Below are 24,300 nucleotides of genomic sequence, written 5' to 3' on the forward strand. Positions count from 1 at the left end.
TCGACTCTTTCTTGCAACTTTTTGTTAGTGCATCATTTATGTGAAGGAAAAACAATAGAGCTTTCACATCACCAAGTTGTAATCAAGCATTTGGAAGATCCTTAGCATGTTCTACCTATATGAATAGTTGACAATATTATCAGGTTGTTCAAATACGACAACAATGTGTCATCATCTTTTCTATTCGTTTTTATTTCTCACAATAATTACTTGATTAAACTTTGGAATGAGATGTTTTTTCATATTAATTATTCCTCATTACAAAAAAATGTAATCATAATGTTGTGACTAATCTCATTTCTTATGGAGATGGTGTTATTTTCATTTGTGTTCTTGGTAATAAAATCAAAACATTTTTTAAAAACATGCCTCCTAGCATGCCTCATCTCCTTTATAACTTGTTCAGTGATTTATGTGGTCCACTTATGTTTCCAAAATCAATTCCATCCACTCCATTCTAGCCCTTACTACCTCACTTAAATGGGAGGTTCATTAAATGGATGTCAAATATGCCTTCTTATATGGGGTCTACAAGACTTAATATACATGTTAAAACCTCCTAAATATTTTTAGAGTGACTCCATCCATACATGTAAGAAATATCTCAATGATTGTAAATAAGCTCATTACACTTAGTATGCAAAAATTGATATCTTTATTCTTGACACTAGCTTCTCCAAATGTTGTTATCACTCTAATGTCAACATTAAGAACATAGGAAGTCATGTCATAATACATTTTATTTATGTTTATTACCTTATCCTCACTTGTACTAACACTAAACATTTAACCAAAGTGAAATCAATCCTAAGAAGAAGTTTGAAATGATAAACTTAAGTTATTTGTATTATTTCCTTGGCCTCCAAGTAGCGAAAACCAAGGAATGAATGGATGTATATGATCCTATTGAAATTCCTATGGTGTTTATATATGTGCATGAAATAGGAATCCTTGGCCTATGCCTAGTATATGGCACTACATGACGTAACCTATAACACAGTATCTCACTTTGAACATATGTATTTTATTGTTTGGTGTGTGATGTGAGTGCTTTTTCTTTTTGTGAGTGGGTTGATTAGGTTCACCACCTATAATTCTTGGTGCTTGAATTGCATTTTTCAATAGGATCCTACACCTCCATTCATTCCATTCATATACATACATGAATGCGTAGTGATATTCCCCATCTAGAATGAATGGATATTATAGGTATAAAGGTGGAAATACCCAACCCACTAAATAGAAGCAAAGAGGTGGCCATTATGACTCCTCCTATCACAACAAAAACGTTAAATTAATATATATTTATCTCAATTCTAGATTTATCAAAAGTTTATATTAATTGATTTCCCAGAATTGCAAATATTTTTAAAAGTTTTACATTTATTTTTTTAAATTGCATTTTAAAAATTTGATTTATTAAGTTGAGTGATGACAAATTTACTGTAATTAAAATATTTTACAGATTTTGTAATTTATAATCAATTTAAATTATTCTCGATGATTATAAAGTTATCAAATTCCTAAAAATGCATTTTTTTAAATTTAAATGTGAAGGAATACTTGTATTTGATCCATCTCTATGTAACATGTATACGATTTTATCCATCTCCATGTATAAAGGATATGTGCTGATTTGTTACTATTAACCCTTAAAAGATATGCAAGAATGTAATTTTCATTTCCAAAATGTTGCTAAATTGCTCTCCTGGTTGTTTTCCGTCTGTTAACTGAATATTAATCTATTACGCACTTCTCAAAAACTTATGCAGCAGGTCTAGCTGAGTTAAATTACTCTTCTTTTAGCTTCCACGGCTATGCATTATCCACTTATGAACTGTACATTAATCAGTTATCCCGTTTTGTACCACCCAACTCATGCACTAGTTATTATGCGAAGAAACCCTATTTAAAAAAAAAAAAAAAACAAAAAAACATTTCCACTAAACAACAGCGTCCAATTTATAGTAAATAGAGCATGGAGAATCACTGTGTAAATGTCTGTGAAGATACCACTGGTCAACTTAATGATAAGTCATCTACGCGGAGCCTTTTCACGAGGTGCGATTGCGATGTTTCCGTTTAGATAACTCTCAGCTTGCTTTTAGATCTTGGATAAGCAACAGCGATATGGTTATGGTCAAAATACTTTTTGCAGTTATCTGCTCTATCTTATTTACTCTCTGTTATCCATGGACCGAGTGATCGAGTGACCGGCAAGTGACCAAGTGACTCACAATGTTCTACACCTTTAAAATCAAATGGCTGATTAGAAATTTTTGGCCCTTTTAATATTCCAAAGATAAAGCGTTCTTAGCATTAGCAGAGTTGTCAGGGCCCATATTATGCACTTCGTATAATTTCAGACCGTAAATATTCAAATGCGTAACCCGTAAAACGTAGGTTTTCGTTGGTTTGACTGGTGCACTGTGCCGTGTGCATGTCCTGATACCATGTATGGAAACATTAGACTTTTTTTTAAAGAAAACCCTAAAAGAAGTAACACGGGTTCCAAAAAATTAGGGTTAGGCAATTTCCACGACAATGTGGAGGGCACGCCATTCGATTCAGTGCCATCTACTTGCACATGTCCCAAGGAATATTGATGATTTAGTGCAACACCATCAGGGATATTTTAAATCAATCAAACGTCAACTGCCGAGATCCATCGGGGAATAATCTGAGATCGTGGCAAACAATGTGGTGTTATCAACATACATCGTGGAACAATGCGAGATCGTGGCAAACATCGTGGTCTGAGTTGATATTTTCTGATAGTAATATGACAAATAACAACATAATTTTAAGAGATTTGAGATTTTTATAGTTATTTATATGGTTAGAAATTTTAGGATGAGCACTGTTTAATAGACTTATAATCAGTCTAACTTTTATCTTTGATGAGGGATAAGAGATTAACTCTCCATAATTTTGGAAGGATTATAAGATCTACAATAATATTTTTATTTTTTTAATCTTCGAGATTTAATATTAATCTTGTGGTTATACAACTTGAGTGAGTTTAATAGTTAAGAGCATGCATTTTTTATTAAGAAATCACAGGTTGAAAACAAGAAGGGCAGAGTTTGTATGCCTTACTAAACTTAATAGTCAAATCCCAGAAAGAAAATAGTCTTATACACCAATTTAATATATAACTTGACTATGACTTTAAAATTAAATAATAATAATAAAACATTTACTAATCAAATATATTAAAAATATATAACATAACCTAATAATGAGATAGCCTACCCATTAAATTTAAAACCAAATAAAAGAGAACATGGTATTGTGTCATCCATATAACAAACAAATATCAAATCGCATTGCAGCTGGCACATTGAAGCGGCTAGACCGAACACAATGAATAGGGAATCCAATACATTTGCTCTCAATAGGTAATGAAATTTAGAATTTCAGTTTTAAAAATCAAGCTGTTTTTAGGTTTAGACTAGTTACTAAAATTTAGGATTTCAGTTTTAAAAATTAATCTGTGTTAGGTTTAGACTAGTTACTAAAATTTAGGATTTCAGTTTTAAAAATTAATCTGTGTTTAGGTTTAGACTAGTTACTGGTTTTAATGTTGGATGAAGAATAATTTATAATGAGAGGCTATCATCAAAATCGTGCCTAGCTCAAACACGTCCTAGATAATCATAAAGTTTAAGAAAAGCTTATCTCTTGGTATTGAAGCAACATCAAGTTTCTTACGATCTGACCTCGTCACAATCACGGCGGACCCCAATACAGCCGTGCAAAAGAATCTGGGAGTTGTTATATATTCGTATGCACAGGTCTGGTATAGATAAGCAACACATGCTCGAATCCCAAGTCACCTCCATTGTCTCGATTGCTATAAAAGGCGTTGTAAGCGTTCTCATCTCACAGCAGTGAGCTTTTCTCCTATTAGTATTCGCTCAGGGATATTTTTACCACGGCAATGACGTCGAAACATTTGATTATAATGGCACTCAGACTCGTAAAATCCCTTGTCCTCTTCGCTTTTCTGCAACCCATAATGGCAAAATCCGGGCTTCAGGTGGGATTTTACAACACCAAGTGTCCGCAAGCAGAATCCATCGTGCGGGGAGTAGTCACAAGTTTCTTTAATGCAGACAAGTCTATTCCTGCTGGACTCCTGCGCATGCATTTTCATGACTGTTTTGTAAGGGTAAGATGATAATTATGGTCTGCGTCTTTCATTTAAACATATTAAGTTACCCGTTAAAATAGAATTCTTACAAAGGTTCACTGGTTTTGCTAATGAATAACGTTGATTTACGCTGTCAATTAAAGGGCTGCGACGCATCAGTTCTGATTGATCCTGTAGGCAATATGGTACCAGAGAAAGCGGCATTCCCAAATCTATCGCTGAGAGGATTTAATATAATCGATGCAGCAAAAACGGCGGTCGAGAAAAAATGCCCGGGTGTTGTCTCTTGTGCTGATATAATTGCGCTTGCTACCAGAGACGGTGTTGCCCTGGTATAAATTTCCTTCAAATTTGCCATCTAAAACAGCTAATCTTATTTACAGTTTGAACTTTCATAAATCTAACGATTAGATATATAGAATAGAAAAGTGTTTGTCTTCAACTCACAGAGAGTATAAAAGCAGATAAGTGTATAGTATAACTAGATGATAAAAAATTATGCATAGTTTAAACACGGTTTTCTTTGCCCGGAAAATTATGGAAATTTTGGTGAAATTTTAATAAAATCTGGAGTGGATTTTTGTAAATCTAAGTTATAGTTGTCAAACTTTAAGGTTTTGTCAAAAACATGATCCAACACTCTGCTAGTGCAAGAATATATTGTCAGTTTTGTCAAAAACATGATCCAAACACTGCTAGTGCAAGAATATATATATTAATCCAAACACTGCTAGTGCAAGAATATATATATTTTTTTCAGTATCACTTTTTACTGTCCCTGCCATTCCTCTCCCTAGGTAGACACTTCCAAAAATGATGAGCAATTTAAATTTACTAATTTGAAAATATGTTTTTAATATAAATAATGTGGAAATCTTTAATTTCCTAAATATTTTCATTATAAATATTTTGATTAACATCATTATTTATTAATTATTTAATTTATATAACAATCCTCACTATAATGGATATAATATATTAATATTATTTTTTAATAAATATTTTTTTTAATGGGTAAGTGTACTTGTGGAGCTTACGAGATTCTGGACAATACTCGCTATCCCGAAAGATTTTTATTTTTATTGAAGAAGAAAGAGAGGTGGGAGCGGGAGGAATATCTATAGTCGAGGGAAAAAGCCATTCTGGAGTTTTATAAAAAAACTTTACTGTATAAGTGGCGATTTGGTATTTTCCGAGTCTCTAGAATAGAAACTACTTTTAAAAAAATAAACTATGCCAACTTTTAGAAAAATAAACTATGCCAAAAAATGTCCAAACTCCATCATCTTAGTGATAATATCCAGCTCCAGTTCCCAATGATAACTTCCTATTATAAAAAGATTATTATTCGATCCAAGATTAAACCCTTATTTATTTCCAATTACTATAATAAATTCACATACAAATAAATCACATACATATAAAACGCTAAATAATTATAACTATAAACTTAGCTTTATTGGATGCAATAACATAAGCATTCTAACTTGGTTGAAGCTTTTACAGGCAGGAGGGCCACAATACAGTCTACCAACGGGAAGAAGAGATGGAACCATATCTTCAATAAACGATGTGAATTTACCCGGTCCTAGTTCACTCGTTTCTGATGCAGCTGCAGCATTCTCTGCCAAGGGTTTGAGCATCTCAGAAATGGTCACTCTACTAGGTAAGTAGTATTAATTATACTAGATATATATCTTTTAAGCGTTTTGAAGCATTGTTCATGATTAGCTTATATCTTACCCACCCAATTAATTTAGGTAAAACTGAATTAATTTTCAATAGACTAATGTAAATATGTCACAAATTCCTTTAGAAAATAGTGGAAATTTTTGTATGTGTTTTTTTCCTAAATTCTTACTGGAAATCTGGGTTACCATTTTCAAACTTCAAATTTTTTAATAAGTGAATTTTGTGTAACTCCAGGCGCTCATACCGTTGGGAACTCGCTCTGCAGTTTCTTTAGCGATCGACTCTACAGTTTCCAAGGAAGCGGGACTGCGGATCCTTCTATGGATCCAACCTTAGTGATGAAAATTAGAAACTGCAAGACTCATGGAAGAGCTTCATCATTACCTTACAAACATAGAAATTTATACACAGAGCCACAACAGCTATTCACTTACGACTATTTATTATCTACATAAATCTGCTGACTATAGTTGTTGATCGCCGACTAACACGCTGACTACAGCCGCTCTACACCGACTAACGCCGTCATACGGTCAAGCGTGATTAATGTTCTAACACCTCCCATTAATCACGATGACCTAAAATTTAACTTGCCTGTTGGTTCATTTTTGACTTCTTGCGAAGAGGTCGATGCTTGTTCCAACGAAGGCTCTTTTGAACTCTAAACATACTTTTGAACTCTAAACATAAACAAACGATGGTGGTGGCTCTCTCCTCATTTTGTGGCTGGAACACTGAAATCACATTTGACAGTATCTTCCGCACGCAACAGATTTAGGAAAAACACTCCCAGGTGGCACACAATCCACCATTGTTCACATAGATGAGATCTCACTCCTTGAGACCTTCACTCCACCGAGCCGGTCACACTAATGCCCCACGCAACAACTTTTAAAGCAACGATTGACTCCTTCAATGCCTCCATTAAAGCAACGATTGGCTCCTTCAATGCCTCCATACCAAAAATACACATATCAGAGTACAAAAAATAGGGTACGCACAAACTGGTGCACTTCTCTCACTCTCATATAGAACTATATCGCTCTCCACTCGGCATTCACACTACCGAGCCTTCAGGACTCACTAGCACTCCACGACACCGGGCAACTTGGGCTTCACACAACCCTGCAACAACTCACACAGACCTTTTTGCCTCTATGCAACGCTCAACACCTACTCAAAATAGAGATGGATTTCTCCTTCATATTTTCCTTCAGTGTCACAACAGACTTGGTCGCTGTCTTCCTTTCACTTCGGGTTCACCACAACACAGGCACTAATCTTGGCGTCCTCCACCAGGTTCCAACAACACAACACCAAATTGCACAATATGCACTATACTTGGCTCTCAAGAAACTAGGCTCACCCTTATAAGCGGCCTCACAACAGCTCACAACCCAAGCTTCAAATGCATTAAGCACAAAAACTTTGTTGGCCTAAAGCGCTACAACGCCACCACATCTTGATGTCCTCGTCATACAATGTCGCAAGGCCACATGGCAAATTTTCGGGCTGCAATCTTCGTTTCTACACAGAACGATGAAACCCACGACTCGATCTCACAGAAATAACACGTCAATCACCCAATAGCCTCGCAACAACCTTGCAACACAAGGCTCAACAACAGCGCTTTGACCACAACTGTCATGCCCCTACTCCTGCGGTAGTCTTCCAACTGCTTATAGCGAGGTGCGGCACCACCGAACGCGTTCTTTTCACCAATATTAACATTCGTGGACTACGCCTACTTTCACATTAACATACTTAGCTTGTGTTTCGCAACTAAGTAAAAGCAATTATCCTTTATACTTAATGAAGCCCATACTCATTCATTATCATCATGCAATTAAACCGAGAACAACAATTGCAACAAGTATAAAGGGGAGGGGCAACTCCCCGTAATGTGAGTCTGCCCAACAATTTTATTAAGAATATCAGATTTACAATACAAGTGTGTCTTGGCCGAACCAAGTCTCACACTTAACCAAATTTTACAATAGATAGGCAACCTGCCTTTTACAATACATGTGCACCCTTGCACAAAGGGAGGTGCTCACCCGAGCCACCCAAGATCCCTTAGCCAAGTCCTACACAAAACTGCATCCAAAACGAACCCCGGCACACTTGCCTTCACCTCACTCGGCACAAGAATACCAAAACTGCACTTAGATAACCTACGCATGAGGTATGCGCAGTCCTTATCTCTCTTGCGCAGTTTTACCCCTCTCTTATGCGCATAAGTGAATGAGATTCGTTGTTGTTCAAATGAGCTCATGCTGCATTTACTTATACCAAACCTACGTGGGTTTACATGGGGGTGTGCAGCCCCATGGCCGACCCCCAAAACCACCATCGTACGCCCACATGTCTTCATTCACAAGTCGGATGCACATTCTTTACATCGCATATATATGTGCGTTAGCTCAACACTTAGTCGCATAAGTGTTTTTTCTAACGTCGCACTTTATTGTCGCATTATTTCCGTAGCTTGTCTCAACTTCGTCACACTTCCACCGTTCAGCACACCCGCGCACCCGTCTGCACGCTCGCCCGCGCCCATGTGCACGACCTCGCCCGGCGCCCGTCGCACTGCAGCTCGGAGGCCTTACATCCTCCTCCACCTGAAATCATTGTCGTCCTCGACAACATACCATCCCGGTAGCCATCCACCAAGATCATCATCATCCACGATGTCGACTCCTCCACACAAAGCAAACATCCTTGCAACATATGTAGAGCCTCATCTCCATCATGCTTCGACTTAGTGACCAACTGCCACCAAGCTCACCATACCAAGGTATGCACCTCCACGGTATGCTCTCCATCAGATGTCATCTCGATCCATGATTACTGACCTCCTGTCTTCATCATGTGTCCTCATGTGAACTGCTACCATGATACTCCAACACAATGCCAACACATCTCTGCACACTTCGCGACCCCATGTTTGAACTAGTCGGATGGCCAGTCCAACTGCCACGCTCAAACCATGAGAGTGAACATCCTCATGCCACCATTAGTCATTTCTCAAAACATCCTGCCACATCCTTGACTCATCAAGAATCTATCTCTATAATCCATGCTCAGGTCCATGGAACTCCATCCACCTCATCTGTAACATGCTGTCCATGATGTTTGGTGTGAATGTGCTACATGAAATCAACCACATCTATCCCAACATCATCATGTTTGTGTGTGTCCCCTCCATATGAAGAGATCATCTCCTCAAACCGACTCTCGATGTGCCACATCTAGGTCCATGAAGCAACCTCCATCATATCTACAATGTGTCATCCCTCAAGTCTGCCATAGAAACAAGTATGCACTTGTCTCACCTGTCCATGTGCTGCTCAATCAGCTCCCATGTGCCAAAGTAGTTGAGTCTCGGCTCAACCCATGCCCAAGTGCAGCCACCAAGGCATCATCATCATCGTTGTAACTCCATCACTTCAAAGTGTCTCATATCGATCATCCACATCAAGTCACTCTTCCAAGCCATGCCCATACATGTACTTTGAAAGTATGCATCCCATACTGCATCAAAGTCTCCTGACCTCAGCTCCTCAATGCATCAAATCCACCATATATGAAGTCCCTAAAAGTCACAACAATCTCATGTCGTCATGAGCTCCATAAGTCATCTCCAACCAACATCTCCATGTAGTAGGAATGCTCCATAATCTGCTCACAAATCCATCCAACTCCATGGCCTTGTTGCACTAGAGTGTACAACCTCTCCATAGGCTCACAAGTAATAAGTCTCCATGTCACACTAGCAAATCCATCTGCACAACATCCCTGCCTTGGCACTCTTCCTTGGATGTCCATGACACCTCTACAAGTGCTCCCACACAATGTCCCTGCATAAGATTGCCATGCTCCATGCCTCCAACCTGATGTCCATGACTAAGTTGCCCATGTAGTCCAACCAAGTAGACTCATCACAACCATCGGTCATCCTCATCCAAGTCTACAATCTTCAGTTTAGTGAACTCGGTCACCCAACCATATCATCATGTCATGAGTCCCTCCATCATAGCTCCTCCACCAAAGTGTCCACCAAGACTATCTCTTGGTCTCAGCCATGAGAAGTCCACCCAAGAGTGTGCCCTCCAATCTGTCCATGAGTCATGCCGGGCACTTAACCAAAGTGGCTAAAGCATGACCCAATCATCCACAATGATCATCAAGTTCCTCCCTTGTCAAGGGCCTTTGTACCTTCTACCATAAGGTCACAAACAACCCCAACAAGTCCTGCAACAATCGACAATCCTTGCTTTTCCATACAAGTTTCCATCATAGTCATCCATGGTAAGATCCTCCATAGCATAGGAAAACTGGCTTTGCCTCTACCTGCATACAGTCCATCCACCAAATGTCCAAATGAAACACAAGTATCAATACTTACTTCATCATCATGAGGCTCCTCCTCATTCATCCATGTCCACAAACTGGACGATCCTGGCCCAACTTGATCATCCTCAAGTTCATCCTCCATCATGGTCATGTCTGCAACATCTTCAATCATCATGGCTTCCTCTTCCTTGATAGCACAATCTACAACTTCACCTTGCTCCATTGTCCAACCAAGTAGAAGAAGCTCTTCTTCAACATTCTTTTCCAAGGCTTCAAGTTCTTCACGGATACGGGGCTTCTCTTCCTTCAACCTCTTCAACCTGTATAAGGTAAGCAAGAGCTTCCCTTTACTTTCTCCCAAACTTGCCATGCCTTATCGTTCAGCTTGGTCCAAACACTAAGCTTTACCTCTGCTAAACCTGCTTCCATTGTCATCAACTGTAAAGTTTCCAAGTGTATCTACACTTCGTCACGAGCAACCCTGCTCTAACACCAGCTCCAACCGAGCTCTGATACCAACTGTCACGCCCCTACACCTGCGGTAGTCTTCCAACCGCTTGTAGCGAGGTGCGGCACCACCGAACGCGTTCTTTTCACCAATACTAACATTCGTGGACTACGCCTACTTTCACATTAACATACTTAGCTTGTGTTTCGCAACTAAGTAAAAGAAATTATCCTTTATACTTAATGAAGCCCATACTCATTCATTATCATCATGTAATTAAACCGAGAACAACAATTGCAACAAGTATAAAGGGGAGGGGCAACTCCCCATAATGTGAGTCTGCCCAACAATTTTATTAAGAATATCAGATTTACAATACAAGTGTGTCTTGGCCGAACCAAGTCTCACACTTAACCAAATTTTACACTAGATAGGCAACCTGCCTTTTACAATACATGTGCACCCTTGCACGAAGGGAGGTGCTCACCCGAGCCACCCAAGATCCCTTAGCCAAGTCCTACACAAAACTGCATCCAAAACGAACCCCGGCACACTTGCCTTCACCTCACCCGGCACAAGAATACCAAAACTGCACTTAGATAACCTACGCATGAGGTATGCGCAGTCCTTATCTCTCTTGCGCAGTTTTACCCCTCTCTTATGTGCATAAGTGAATGAGATTCGTTGTTGTTCAAATGAGCTCATGCTCCATTTACCTATACCAAACCTACGTGGGTTTACATGGGGGTGTGCAGTCCCATGGCCGACCCCCAAAACCACCATCGTACGCCCACATGTCTTCATTCACAAGTCGGATGCACATTCTTTACATCGCATATATATGTGCGTTAGCTCAACCCTTAGTCGCATAAGTGTTTTTTCTAACGTCGCACTTTATTGTCGCATTATTTCCGCAGCTCGTCGCAACTTCGTCGCACTTCTTCCGTTTAGCGCGCCCGCCCACACCTGTGTGCACGACCTCGCCCGGCGCCCGTCGCACTGCAGCTCGGAGGCCTTACAACAACACTCCTGTCCACAACAAGGCTTCAACTTGCACTCCACACCAGTTTTCACAACACACACCGCTAAGCCCTCTGCGCACCTTGCCAAACACAGCTCACCTGAGCTCTATCTTCTGGACAATGTTGGACCACGCACACAGCGTCACAGGGCGACCTCTCAACAGCCCGAAACAACCCACACTCCTGAGCTCTCCACTCTGACGAAACCCTCGGCTCCGATACCAAATTAGAAACTAGAAGACTCATGGAATGAGCTTCATCATTACATTACAAACATAGAAATTTATACACAGATCCACTACAGCTATTCACTTATTACTATTTATTATCTACCTAAATCTGCTGACTATAGCTGCTGATCGCCGACTAACACGCTGACTACAGCCGCTCTACACCGACTAACACCGTCATACGGTCAAGCGTGATTAATGTTCTAACAGTGAAGTTGAAGTAAGTCTGCCCATCTCCGACGTCGTCTTCAACACAGGACCCCAACGTATTTCTGGACCAGAACACTTCGTTTATCTTCGACAACAGCTACTATAAACAACTGCAATTAAACCGTGGAATTCTTCAAATTGATCAGGAACTCGCCTCTGACAAAACAACCAAAAACACTGTGACGAGCTTTGCCACCAATGGAAATGTGTTTAGTAAGAGCTTCGTCGCCGCCATCATAAAAATGGGAAACATCCAAGTATTAACTGGCAACAACGGACAAATTCGAAAGAATTGCAGAGCCGTGAATTGAGCATCGTTTTCCTACTTAACGAGCACGAGAAAAAAAATCAGGTCCCCATTATACATTGGAGACACGAATAAGGGATATCCGCCATTTAGTTTCATCTCACAATGCAAAATAACTGGAAACACATAATTGTAATGCCATGAACGCTTATTCTTACCGAATATTGCATAATTACTTTGAATTAATCTGTTTCTCGGTGTCCTGGTTATGCATATAGCCATATTTGGAGAAATTGAGTTCAACATTGAAGTTTCGTTTACTTTATCCATGGATAAAGGTTCTCCCTTCCTTCGTTTATAAATAAAAAACAGACATTCAACATAACTATAGCTTTTGAGAAATAAGTAGCATTTTCACTATTTTATTTAATACTTTTTAATGGAAGAAAGTATACACGGAGTAGCTCTCAGGGATACATAGCTTGATTTGGGATTGGAAGGCAAGATTGTGAAACCAAATACATAGCTAGATTTTGGATTGGAAGGCAAGACTGTGAAACCAAATACATAGCTCGATTTTGGATTGGAAGGTAAGATCTGTGAAACCAAAATTTTCCACTTAACTATTGGACCACATCCTCCGTACTACATATCATTTTGACTATAAATAAAAATAAAATAGACAAACATTTTGTACAAAATCAACCATGGAAATATCGTTAAGAGCTCACTTAAGTCATTTTCTTGGTGGAATTCATTTTTATTTCATTCTCAAGTGTGTAACTATTCTAAATTAAGAGGGTATATTCTTGAGTTTATTATCATTTGACGTTGTCCAAAGAGACACAATATTGATTTTACTGACAATTTCTAGTGAGAATTTGTTGAATTTTTTTCCAAAAGTGGAAGCTTTTAAATCTTGTTTTTAATAGCGAAAATAGATTCAGTAAAGAGATATCCAAAATTCTGAAACTTGATAACTATAACAGTTTAATTTTTTTTCTAGATTTTCAGAAATCATACTGAAATTTGTATTATTTTTAAACTAAATTACTAAATTATAACATGTTTAAATCAAGTTTTATCATTATAATTTATATTTATTTTGAATTTAAATTTATTAAATATTTTAAAAATATATCTTAAATAAAATATTTTTAATACATTATCTAATATTATTAATTAAAATTTAAAATTTAAAATTAAAATTAAAATAATATTAAAATTTAAAATTAAAATTAAAATTACATATTTTAGTAATATATATTTATAAGGAAAAATTATAGATAATTCGCAAAATAAATCCATCTCAACTTACTCACCACATTATTTAGAATATTTCCTCTCTTACCTGGACCATTTCCATAATGAAATATCATTCTACAATCATGCTGTCTAATATCAGTCTTTTGTTCATAATTTTGCATTACTATATCAATTAATCCACGAGTAACCTCATGCTAATAAACAAATCGAAATTGTTCGCAAAAATCTTCATCGATTATGTATGTATATATAATTCTTTTCAATGTTAATATTTTTATAATTTCCATGTAAATTACTAAATCTTTATTTTTATCATTCTAACAATGTTGACAGTTTTAGCCTTATAAATTTTATTCTATTCATCAAGTGACTACAAAAACGTAATGTGCGGAAGGCTGAGAGTTATGTTCGTAATGCCCTTGCTTTTATTAATCAAATTATTTTCATTGTTGGGGCATATACAAGTACACATTGCATTCCTCTTCAAAATACAAGGGTGTTTGCCACCTTTTTACCACATATTGAAAAGGGTAGAGGCGCACAACACACCAACACAACACAAAAACACTGAACTCAAGACTTACATCTATTCATCAATTAACAGGTATATATACAAGCTGGAGAAGTTTCTGGAGATCAGTTCAGTCGGTGGCTTGCTGGAAAAGCTTGCCTATTTTCAACGATTTCTAGAATCAGCATTTAAACCGCTGTTGAACATTGGTAGCGGGTAGTTGGAATTATTTAGTTTCTTCCAACACTCCCCCTTAATTCCAACTACATACAATAAACAAGACATTATACTCTTAATTGTCATGCCTGCTAGTCTAAGTCTCAACTAGGCTTACAACATAATTTGGATTTTCTACAATGTACAACTTATTTCTACACATTTCAAATTTAGCCTTTCCAAGAGGCTTGGTGAATATGTCAGCCACATTTTCATATGAATTACAATATGATAAGTCAATTCCTTTTGATTGTAATTTTTCTCTTACAAAATGATGTTGTGTCTCAATGTGTTTTGTCCTTGCATGATATATAGGATTGTTTGCCCATTTGATAATGCTTTGATTGTCACATCTGATTATTGTAGGTGCTTGTTGTGTTTCTCCAACATCTTCAAGTATCCTCCTAAGCGATATTGCTTCGCAGGTAGCATTGCATAATGCTTTATATTCAGCTTCAGTGGATGACAATGAAACAGTTGGTTGTTTCTTACTGCTCCATGATATTGGTCCTGAACCAATATTGACCATGTATCCAGTAGTAGATTTCCTATCATCTAGATTTCCTTCCCAGTCAGAATCAGAATAACTTGCCAATTCAACATCAAATTCATCAGTATACATAATACCAAAATTAAGTGTTCCTTTCAGATAGCGAAGGACTTTCTTTGCTACTTTCCAATGGCTTTCACAAGGCTTAGCCATGAACTGACTAAGTATGCTGACAGAATATGCTATATCTGGCCTGGTAGTGGTGAGATGATTCAGACTTCCCACCAGTTGACGGTACATAGTTCCATTCACCTCTTTGGTTCCATCATCACTGCACAATTTGACATTCTGTTCTAAAGGAGTAGATCTTGCCTTGCATTCAATCATATTGAATCTTTTAAGGATTTCCCTTGTATATTTGGTTTGTGTGATCAGTGTCTTACCAGGCTCCCTCCAAACTTCAAGACCTAAACAATAATGCAATTCACCAAGATCCTTCATCTCAAATACATGTGACAACTGATTTTTAATTTCTTCAATCAACTTGCATGCATTTCCTGTTATGATTAGATCATCAACATATATAGATATTAAAGCAACATTCTTGTCTCCATCTTCCTTGATGTATAAGTTAGGATCATTCTTTCTTCTCATAAAACCTTTCTCATAAAAGAAAGAATCAATTTTCACATACCATGATCTTGGTGCTTGTTTCAAACCATATGAGGCTTTATTTAGCCTATAAACCAGATGCTCTTGTCCCTGTTTTACAAACCCTTCAGGCTGTATTAAATAAACTTCTTCTTTTAACTCACCATTCAAAAATGCAGATTTGACATCTAACTGATGTATTTTCCAATTATATTTTGTAGCTAATGCAATCATGATTATAATTGTGTTCAACTTAACTACAGGTGCAAAAGTATCTTCATAATCAATTCCCTCCTTTTGTGAATATCCTTTTGCAACCAATCTAGCTTTATGTTTATCAATACTTACATCAGCATTAAATTTAGATTTATAAAGCCATTTGCATCCTATGGGAACTTTGTTTTTAGGCAGTTCTGTTAATTCCCATGTGTCATTCTTCATTATGGAGTTATATTCTTCATTCATTGCATCTCTCCATTCTTCATATTCTTTAGCTTCATCATAGCTTGAAGGTTCTACAACATTCATAACCTGAGACATTAATGCATAATCTTTATACTTTACAGGTACCTGACTTTGACCTGATGACCTCCTTGGAGTTTCACTGCTTTCATCTTTCTTTTGGCTTTGCAGAGTCTCCTCTCCTCTCTTTGGTGTGTCATGACTGCTTGATGCTACTTGTTCTTGATCTTATATCTGTTCGTGTACTTGTTCCTGTTCTTGTTCAACACTTGTGTCTAATTTGACATAATCATCAATATCATGCCACACACTAGTATTATTTATTTTATCACCTTCATTTGTATTCTCATGAAACACCACATCCCTACTTGCAAGCAGTCTATGAGTACTGGGATCAAACAACTTGTATGCTTTCTGATTATCACAATAACCAATAAATATGCACTTAATTGACTTTGCATCAAGTTTTCTTTTTTCATCTTTAGGAATATGAGCATATGCCTTGCAACCGAAAACTCTTAAATGACTCACTTTTGGTTTGTACCCATAAAATGCTTCAAAAGGTGTTTTAAGCTCTAAACTTTTGGTTGGACTTCTATTTTTCAAATAAACAACAATATTAATGGTTTCAACCCAAAAAACATTAGAGATATTTTTACCTTGAAGCATACTTCGTGCACATTCAACTAGTGTTCTGTTTTTTCTCTCAGCAACTCCATTTTGTTGAGGTGTATGTGGCACTGTAAATTGTTGTTGAATCCCATTGCTTTTACAATATTGATTAAATTTTCTTGATTTGAATTCTCCCCCTTGATCAAATCTCAAAATTTTGATGTAATTACCAGTTTGTTTTTCTACCATATTCTTAAATTCTTTAAAGTACTCAAAAACATCACTCTTCTTTCTGATGAAATAAGCCCATGTATACCTAGATCTATCATCCACAAAAATAAGAAAATACCATGCTCCACCAATAGATCTAGTTTGCATAGGTCCACATACATCAGTATGAATTAGTTCAAGTATTTCCCTTTGCCTTTTTTCTTTATTTATAGGAAATTCCTCCCTATGTTGCTTGCCAAGTATACATGCTTCACATTCAATATGATCATTCTTCAAGACATGAAGCCCTTCAACCATAGTGTTCTTTTGAAGTAGCATTAAATCTTTGTGATTTAGATGTCCATACCTTTGATGCCATAAATCTATTGTTGACATTGTTGTAGATGCCAAAGCTTGATGACTTTTCCTGGTCACATATAGATTATACAAGCCTCCAACTCTAGTTCCCGTGGCAATAACTTTGTACTTGTCTTTCACTACACACTGTGATTTAACAAATTACACCTTCAACTCTTGGTCAGTAATCGTAGAAACAGAAATTAAATTATTTTTGATATCAGAAACATACATCACATTATGGATCTGTTTCTCTTGTCCATTAGGCAAATTCACACCTATTACTCCATAAACTTGAACTTTAAGTGATCTGTTATCTCCTAGGCAAACATATTTTCCTTCAATGTTTTCATGATATTCATCAAACCACTCCTTATTACAAGACATATGGAGTGATGCACCAGAATCAATGAACCAAGCATTCTTATCATCATTTTCCACAGACAATGCAACATCAAAAACAAACAATTTAAGATTTTTAAATCCATCACTAATTGAGGTATCTTTGTCCACAAAATTTCCATTATGCCTTATGTTTCTTTGCCTAGAATCATTATATTTCCTTTTATAACAATCTTTAGAATGATGCCCAGGTTTTCCACAATAATAACACTTATCATTTCTCTTTGGAAATTTAGATTGTGTCATACCTTTTTGTTTTGCTTGAAACTTGCCTCCTTTGTTCTTGTCCCATGGCTTGCCTCTGTATGGAAATTTTCCCTTGGCCACCAATGCCAAATCTAAACTGCTAAAGCCCAAATTAAAGTTCTTCATCCTCTCCTCCTCTTGTAGAAGAATTCCTGTCAATTCATCAAATGAAGGGGGTTTCTCTCTAGCTGCAAGACTTGAAACAAAAATTTGATAATCTTGCACTAAGCCATTTAATATGATGGTGACTAAGTCAGTATTAGACACCTTTTCACCAATATCTCCTAACTTATCACTTAAATCTTTGACGCAAGATATGAAATTGCTTATACTTTCATTTGCTTCCATTTTTAGAGATAAAAGCTTAGTCTTCAAAAACAAGATTCGGTTTGTATTTGTTGTTTCATACAAACCCTTCAACGTATCCCATGTTTCTTTTGATGTCTTACAATCTCTAATGTGAGGAATAATGTTGTCCTTTATAGACATACGCAACAATACCTTTGCTTTTGTCTCCCTTCTCACCCAATATGGAATAGAACCTGCAACAGTGGGTTTGGGCTCATCCCCACTTACAATGGACCACAAATTATTTCCTTCTAAAATAGTCATTAGCTTGAATTTCCAATTCACATAATTTTCTCCATCAAGTTTGGTGGATTCATTCATATAATTATCAAGCAATAAATTTGCCATGATAAAAAAAAACTTTATCCAATCACCCAAAATAAAATTACTAATTTTTATAAATCCTCAGAAATATGGCTGCCTTTCCTTCTTCCTTTTTTATTTTCACAACACCATATACCTTATTAGCCTTCGTCCACAAAAACGTTATTCCAAAAGTTACATTTCATAGAAAACAAGTTTCATTAAGAGTGGGCTATTCCACGTGGTAAACAAACAAAAGAGCTTGGATATTTAATAAATGCGGAATTATAGCACGACATCTCTTAATTTACCTATAGATGCATTTGACAGCAACCGGGCAGGACCGAAAGCTCTGCAATACAAATTCTTTACAGTAGTGCGCTTCTTCAATCATCTATTCAGGCTCCTTCGAATAGTGATACTCCTCCAAATGCAGCAGGCTCTATGCCTCTCAATGATGAACACAGTCTTCTCCACACATCAAAATGAACAACGCACGCCAAACACAAGTCTCTTCTTAGCTGACTGCAGTTTCTCATGGACACATCATATGCGCTTCTTGAATCAAATGCCAAAAGCAGCCACAACTCAACGTGCCTCAGGTCTGCTTCAGGTTCACTACAGGCTCACTTCACTCACGGCTCAGTCGCCCTCGCTCACGGCTCACAGCTCCTCTGCTACACAGCAACACACAACTCACACAGCTCTTGACCACACAGCAACACACAGCTCCTCTGCAACACAACAACACACATCTCACACAGCTCTCGACCACACAGCAACACACAGCTCACACCCAGTTTGATACCATGAAAAGAGCAGAGGCGCACAACACACCAACACAACACAGAAACACTGAACTCAAGACTTGCATCTATTCATCAATTAACAGGTATATATACAAGCTGGAGAAGTTTCTGGAGATCAGTTCAGTCGGTGGCTTGCTGGAGAAGCTTGCCTATTTTCAACGATTTCTAGAATCAGCATTTAAACCGCTGTTGAACATTGGTAGCGGGTAGTTGGAATTATTTAGTTTCTTCCAACACATATTAGTCAATGTTTCCTACGAGTTATCCTAATGTTTCAAATACAATATTGAACAATGGTGTTACAAATTACACTATGAATAATTGTACTTTCTTGATCAGTGAGAAAACAAGCCCAAAAAACCTGTTCCAAAAATCTTCCTACAGCTACCTAACCTGTTGAAAAATCGCATGAGCTGAAGGGTTCTCAGCTGAATCGTAAGCCTGTAGAAGCTAGAATTTGGACACTCCCCATGGGCACCCTTCTGTGAAAGCTTTATAGGAGTCAGACGCACATTGTGTTGGACATCTAGGGAAACAATTTTGCCAGCTGATTCCACAAGGTCATATCTAAAAACGAATTCATAGAGATACACATTAGGCAATCGCTCTCTACCCAACCTTGGTTAATAGATATGAACTGGTGCCCACGAGGTTAAGAGATCATCGCCATCTCGACATTTAATGTTAGAGTAATCTCAAGCCCATTTCCATCTCTGCCGTTATAGTTTGCACTGCATTTGGTGGCAAGATCCTCTGCTATTAGTGGCCACTTCCATTTCTGTCGTTATAGTTTGCACTGCATTTGGTGGCAAGATCTTTCGCTATTAGTGGTCACTTCACTCTCTTGCTGTCATCAGTTATCAGCATTCGTTAGCCATAAGTTAAATGGTTGCATTAAAAATAATAACTTCAAAAATAATCATAGATCCTCTGACAGAAAATCACCATGCTATTAAAATAATACCCGCAAATCCTGTAACTCATAGTATTGATGATAGTAGCCCAAAGTACATGTATATTCCATTTCCAATAACTACCATATTGTGTGTTTTGGCATCTTTATATCGATGGTTCATTCTCCAAATATTCATGTATATTCTATTTCTAATAACTACCATATTGTGCGTTTTGGGCATTTTTATATCGATTGTTGATTTTCCGAATATTTCTTAATTAGATAAAGATGGGCCTGATTGCCAAATATTTATTCTCGGAATATTCCTTAACCAGATGGACATGGACATGGCCTGATTGCAAAATATTCATTCTCTGAATATTCCTTAATCAGATAGACATGGCTTGATTGCGAAATATTAAAAGAATCTGTAATCCACATAAGCTCAAGAGTGTGTTTCAGTAAACCCTTTATTTCCATGTAATCCTTACCCTTTTTATTATTAGTGTTTATAGTCATTTAAAACTTATGGGATATGTAACTATAATCTCTATGACTTAGTAATAATGTCTAGGATTATTATTTATTGTATTCTTATAGTTTATTAGTAAAGGTCCATCATAACTCTATATACATCTACTATTAAAGGAATCAAATATCCAAAAGTCTAATTTTTTATTATTATTTAAGATAAGTTTAGTTTGGGTATACTCTCTCAACTCATAACTAATGTATATGTAAAATTAACTATTTTACATTTTGATTATTATTAAGATATTTATATTTGAAATATTATGCATTCTGTTTATAGTCATATATTTTACTTTGATGTGACAATATCAAATAAATGGTTATTGAGAAAAATTTACCTAAAGAAATAGTTTTTTGATATGATTAGAGAACTCATTCCAATTTAATTACACTCATTTTAAGGTGGTCAATGCCATAACGATGTCACCACTAGAGAATAAGGGTTCATAAAATTTACAAATACTTATATCAAAGAATGTTTTATCATCCCAAGGATTTTATTCTCATAAAAAAAGATCGTAAGGAATAGTTCATTGGCCCTTTTTTTAGCTTAGTTTTCCATTCTACCCAAATTTAGTGATAGGTCAATCGACTCTTCCTTTAGCATAATATTCACATCAATGGAAATCTCTAGGGAAATCTTACTAAAAATTCTTTAATAATAATATTCTTGTTGAGGTGGATCCTTCGGAAGGGTTAACCTACTCTCCCTTTCATAAGTTTTTCCTATCAAGGAGAGCCAAAGGAAATCTTAGTCAAAACTTTATTGAGTATAGTATTCATATGAATGAGGATCCCATCGAAGGGTTAGTTAAGCCTTCCTCATGCTTAATATTACGATTTCCAAGGATCTTAGGGAAGGGTAGACCAACCCTTCCTCTAACTTGGTATTATCATTGATCGAGATCCTAGGGAAGCTTATTTGGAACAACCTTCCTTAACTATAGTATTATGACTAAGGGAGACCTAGCGCATAGTATTCTCATTAAGTGGGAGCTCAAGAAAGAGTTGAAAATCCCTTTTGTAACCATTCTATTCTTATCGAGGTGACCTAAAGGTTAGTAAAAACTTCCTCATGCATAGTACTCTCATGAAGGGAAAGACCAGAAAAGTGTTGGATGACCCTTCCTTCAACATAGACATGTCATAATTGAGGGGGAGACCAAGAAAGTGTCAATTAATTCTTTCTCAAGCACAGAATTCTTTCTAAGAATATTGCTAAACAATGTTTAATTGACCCTGACTCCATCTCAATATTCTCCTCGAGGGTAAGCCTAGTAAAGCTTTAGTCAATCCTTCCGTAAGCTTAGTATTCTTTTTTAGGGTCATAATAAGGAAGGGCCAATTGATCCTGATCCGAACTTAAATAGGAATGTAATAGCTTACAGCTATAATCATAAACATAGAGATGTGAAAGAAAAACACTTCATTTCATTAATGGAAAAGTACTGAACTATGCTTACAAACAGAATGGAAATAAGATAGCTCGGGCGATGTTAGCTTATCTCTGAGGAGAGATGTGGTGGCTACATGCCTCTGAACTATGTTACAATGAGGCTCCAAGGCCTATTTATTATTGAGAAACAATTGAAAACCTTAAACATCCAAAAACCTAACCCAATGAAGTGCCAAAACAGTGGGCCCTATTTGGGTAAATTGGTACATTAACTTCCCGAGGTCGTAACTTTGGCATACAATCTCTGTTTGGCTATCATAATACCTCGTTTTGAATATCTCAAAGAGAAGGCCAAAAAAAAATTGGCAAGCCAGTTTGGGACATTCCCAGTCTCTCCATTTTCCCTAGAAATGTTGTTTAGGCCTCAAAATGGCTTTGGAAGTTCAGGGCCCGAAAAACTACCAAAAATAGTAAACTTTGCTACAATTAAGGAAATTGAAAAACTGAAAGAGATAGTATTGGGAGTCCAAGTGGAATAAGCAAGTGTCCACCAATATCCACCTAGATGATTTCTTCCCCCTTAGGAAGCAATGGTCCCCATTGCGTTAAGTGCCTCCATGAGATGGGGAAACTTCTGCTGAACTTGGTCCCTGGTGAGCCACTTGCCTTGGTGAAGGAGTTGTCTAGCTTTGACAACCCGATATAATTGGATCTTCTGCTGGGAAGTTCTCTTAATCTGTGTGTCCATGATCCGATCAGTGGTGATCTGCAACATGAAGTTTGGATTTAGCTCTGTTGGTGTGAGCTGTTCTGCAATGTCAGATGTGTCCAACAATGGTGGGGAGTATGGTCGAAGGCGATCTACATTGAACACTGGGTGCAGACCAAGGAACAGTGGGATGCTGAGCTCGAAGGCATTGTCACTAACAACCTTGATGATGGGGTATGGCCCATATCGGAGTGCGTGAAGCTTTTGGTGGGGTCCAGTAAGGCGCTCTTTTTGAAAATGAAGCCAAACTTTGTCACCCACCTAGAATTTGTGCGACACTCGATGTTGATCATGGCGTTGCTTGTCCCTAGCATTGGATTTGTCCAATATATCATGGACTTGTTGGCGGATGTATTGAATGCGCTCAATGATGTTGTTAGCCCTTTCAGCTTTGGACTGCACGTGAGCCGAATCTACCTGAGTGGTTGTAAATGGTATGGCCACATCAATGTGGCATAATGGTTGAAATCCCAACCCTACCTGAAAGGCGTTGTGGCCTATTGAGTTGTGGAGATCTCTATTGTAGCTGTGTTGGACATAGGGGAGACTTTCATCCCATATTCATGGGTGCTTCGAGTTGTACATGCGTAGAATGTGTACGATCATTCTATTGATGACCTCCATTTGGCCATCAGTTTGGGGATAGAAAGTCGTGGACTTAGTTAGTTTTGTATCTAGCATCGACCAAAGACTTGACCAAAATTCAGACCAAAATTCACTCAGGAATCTATTGTCCTAATCTGAGATAATGGACTGTGGGATCCCAAAGTGTACCCACACTCGTTCAAAGAAGAGCTTAGTAGTGGTCTCTGCTGAGATACTCTTCTTGCAGGCCGGCATGATGGCCATCTTAGAGAATTTGTCAACAACCATGAAAACACAAATGTTGTCATGCTTAGTAGAAGGAAGGCCAGACATATAATCCATGGAGACAGATTCCCAAGGCCGACTAGGAGTAGGTAGAGGAGTATACAAGCCTTGATTCTTGATGGTTGGTTTGGCAATGACACAAGTGGTGCAAGATCTAATGTACTTCCCAACATCCTGATGAAGTTTCGGCCAATAAAAATACTTCTGCAATACTGCCACTATTTTCTCTACGCCAAAATTTCCAATGACCCGACTGTAGTGCGCCTACCAAATCATCTTGGCATGCTCACTTGAAGGAACACATATGTGTCCCAAGTGGCATAACAATGCATCTTGAAGGTGAAAATTTGGAACTTTCTTCCCTTCCAGGAGTGTCTGGTATATGCTGTCGAATTCTGGATCGCTCTTGTAAACATGCGGCCACCCAGATGTCTTATGCCCACAGGAGTTGAGTACAATGATCAACGCCATAACCGGTGGTATACTGAAGAAATCAACGACATTATTGGTGCTTCCCTTCTTATACTTAATTTTCAAATGGAACTTTTGCAAATAGGTGGATCATTTGTTATGGCAATCATTCTGCAACTTCCCT

At 37.5% G+C, this 24,300-nt stretch overlaps 1 protein-coding gene across 1 annotated transcript; it reads left to right on the plus strand.

The window, feature by feature from the left end:
- Positions 1–3,923: 3,923 nt before the first annotated feature.
- LOC149252625 (peroxidase 57-like) lies at positions 3,924–12,607 on the plus strand. The gene is made up of 5 exons (XM_089456692.1): positions 3,924–4,174; positions 4,300–4,488; positions 5,663–5,822; positions 6,083–6,202; positions 12,130–12,607. The coding sequence occupies exons 1-5, from the start codon at positions 3,944–3,946 to the stop codon at positions 12,423–12,425; spliced, it is 996 nt and encodes a 331-aa protein (XP_089312818.1). The 5' UTR covers positions 3,924–3,943; the 3' UTR covers positions 12,426–12,607.
- Positions 12,608–24,300: the final 11,693 nt, after the last annotated feature.

Source organism: Pinus tabuliformis, chromosome 7 (genome assembly GCF_031772625.1).
Source record: "Pinus tabuliformis cultivar Carrire ecotype Pingquan chromosome 7, CPIR1, whole genome shotgun sequence".
Lineage (NCBI taxonomy): Eukaryota > Viridiplantae > Streptophyta > Pinopsida > Pinales > Pinaceae > Pinus > Pinus tabuliformis.

Coding starts and splice junctions, on each gene's coding strand:
- LOC149252625 (XM_089456692.1), top strand. CDS start 3,944: ATGACGTCGAAACATTTGATTATAATGGCACTCAGACTCGTAAAATCC. Junction 5,823..6,082: donor AGAAATGGTCACTCTACTAG/GTAAGTAGTATT, acceptor GTGTAACTCCAG/GCGCTCATACCGTTGGGAAC. Junction 6,203..12,129: donor AGTGATGAAAATTAGAAACT/GCAAGACTCATG, acceptor AGTTGAAGTAAG/TCTGCCCATCTCCGACGTCG.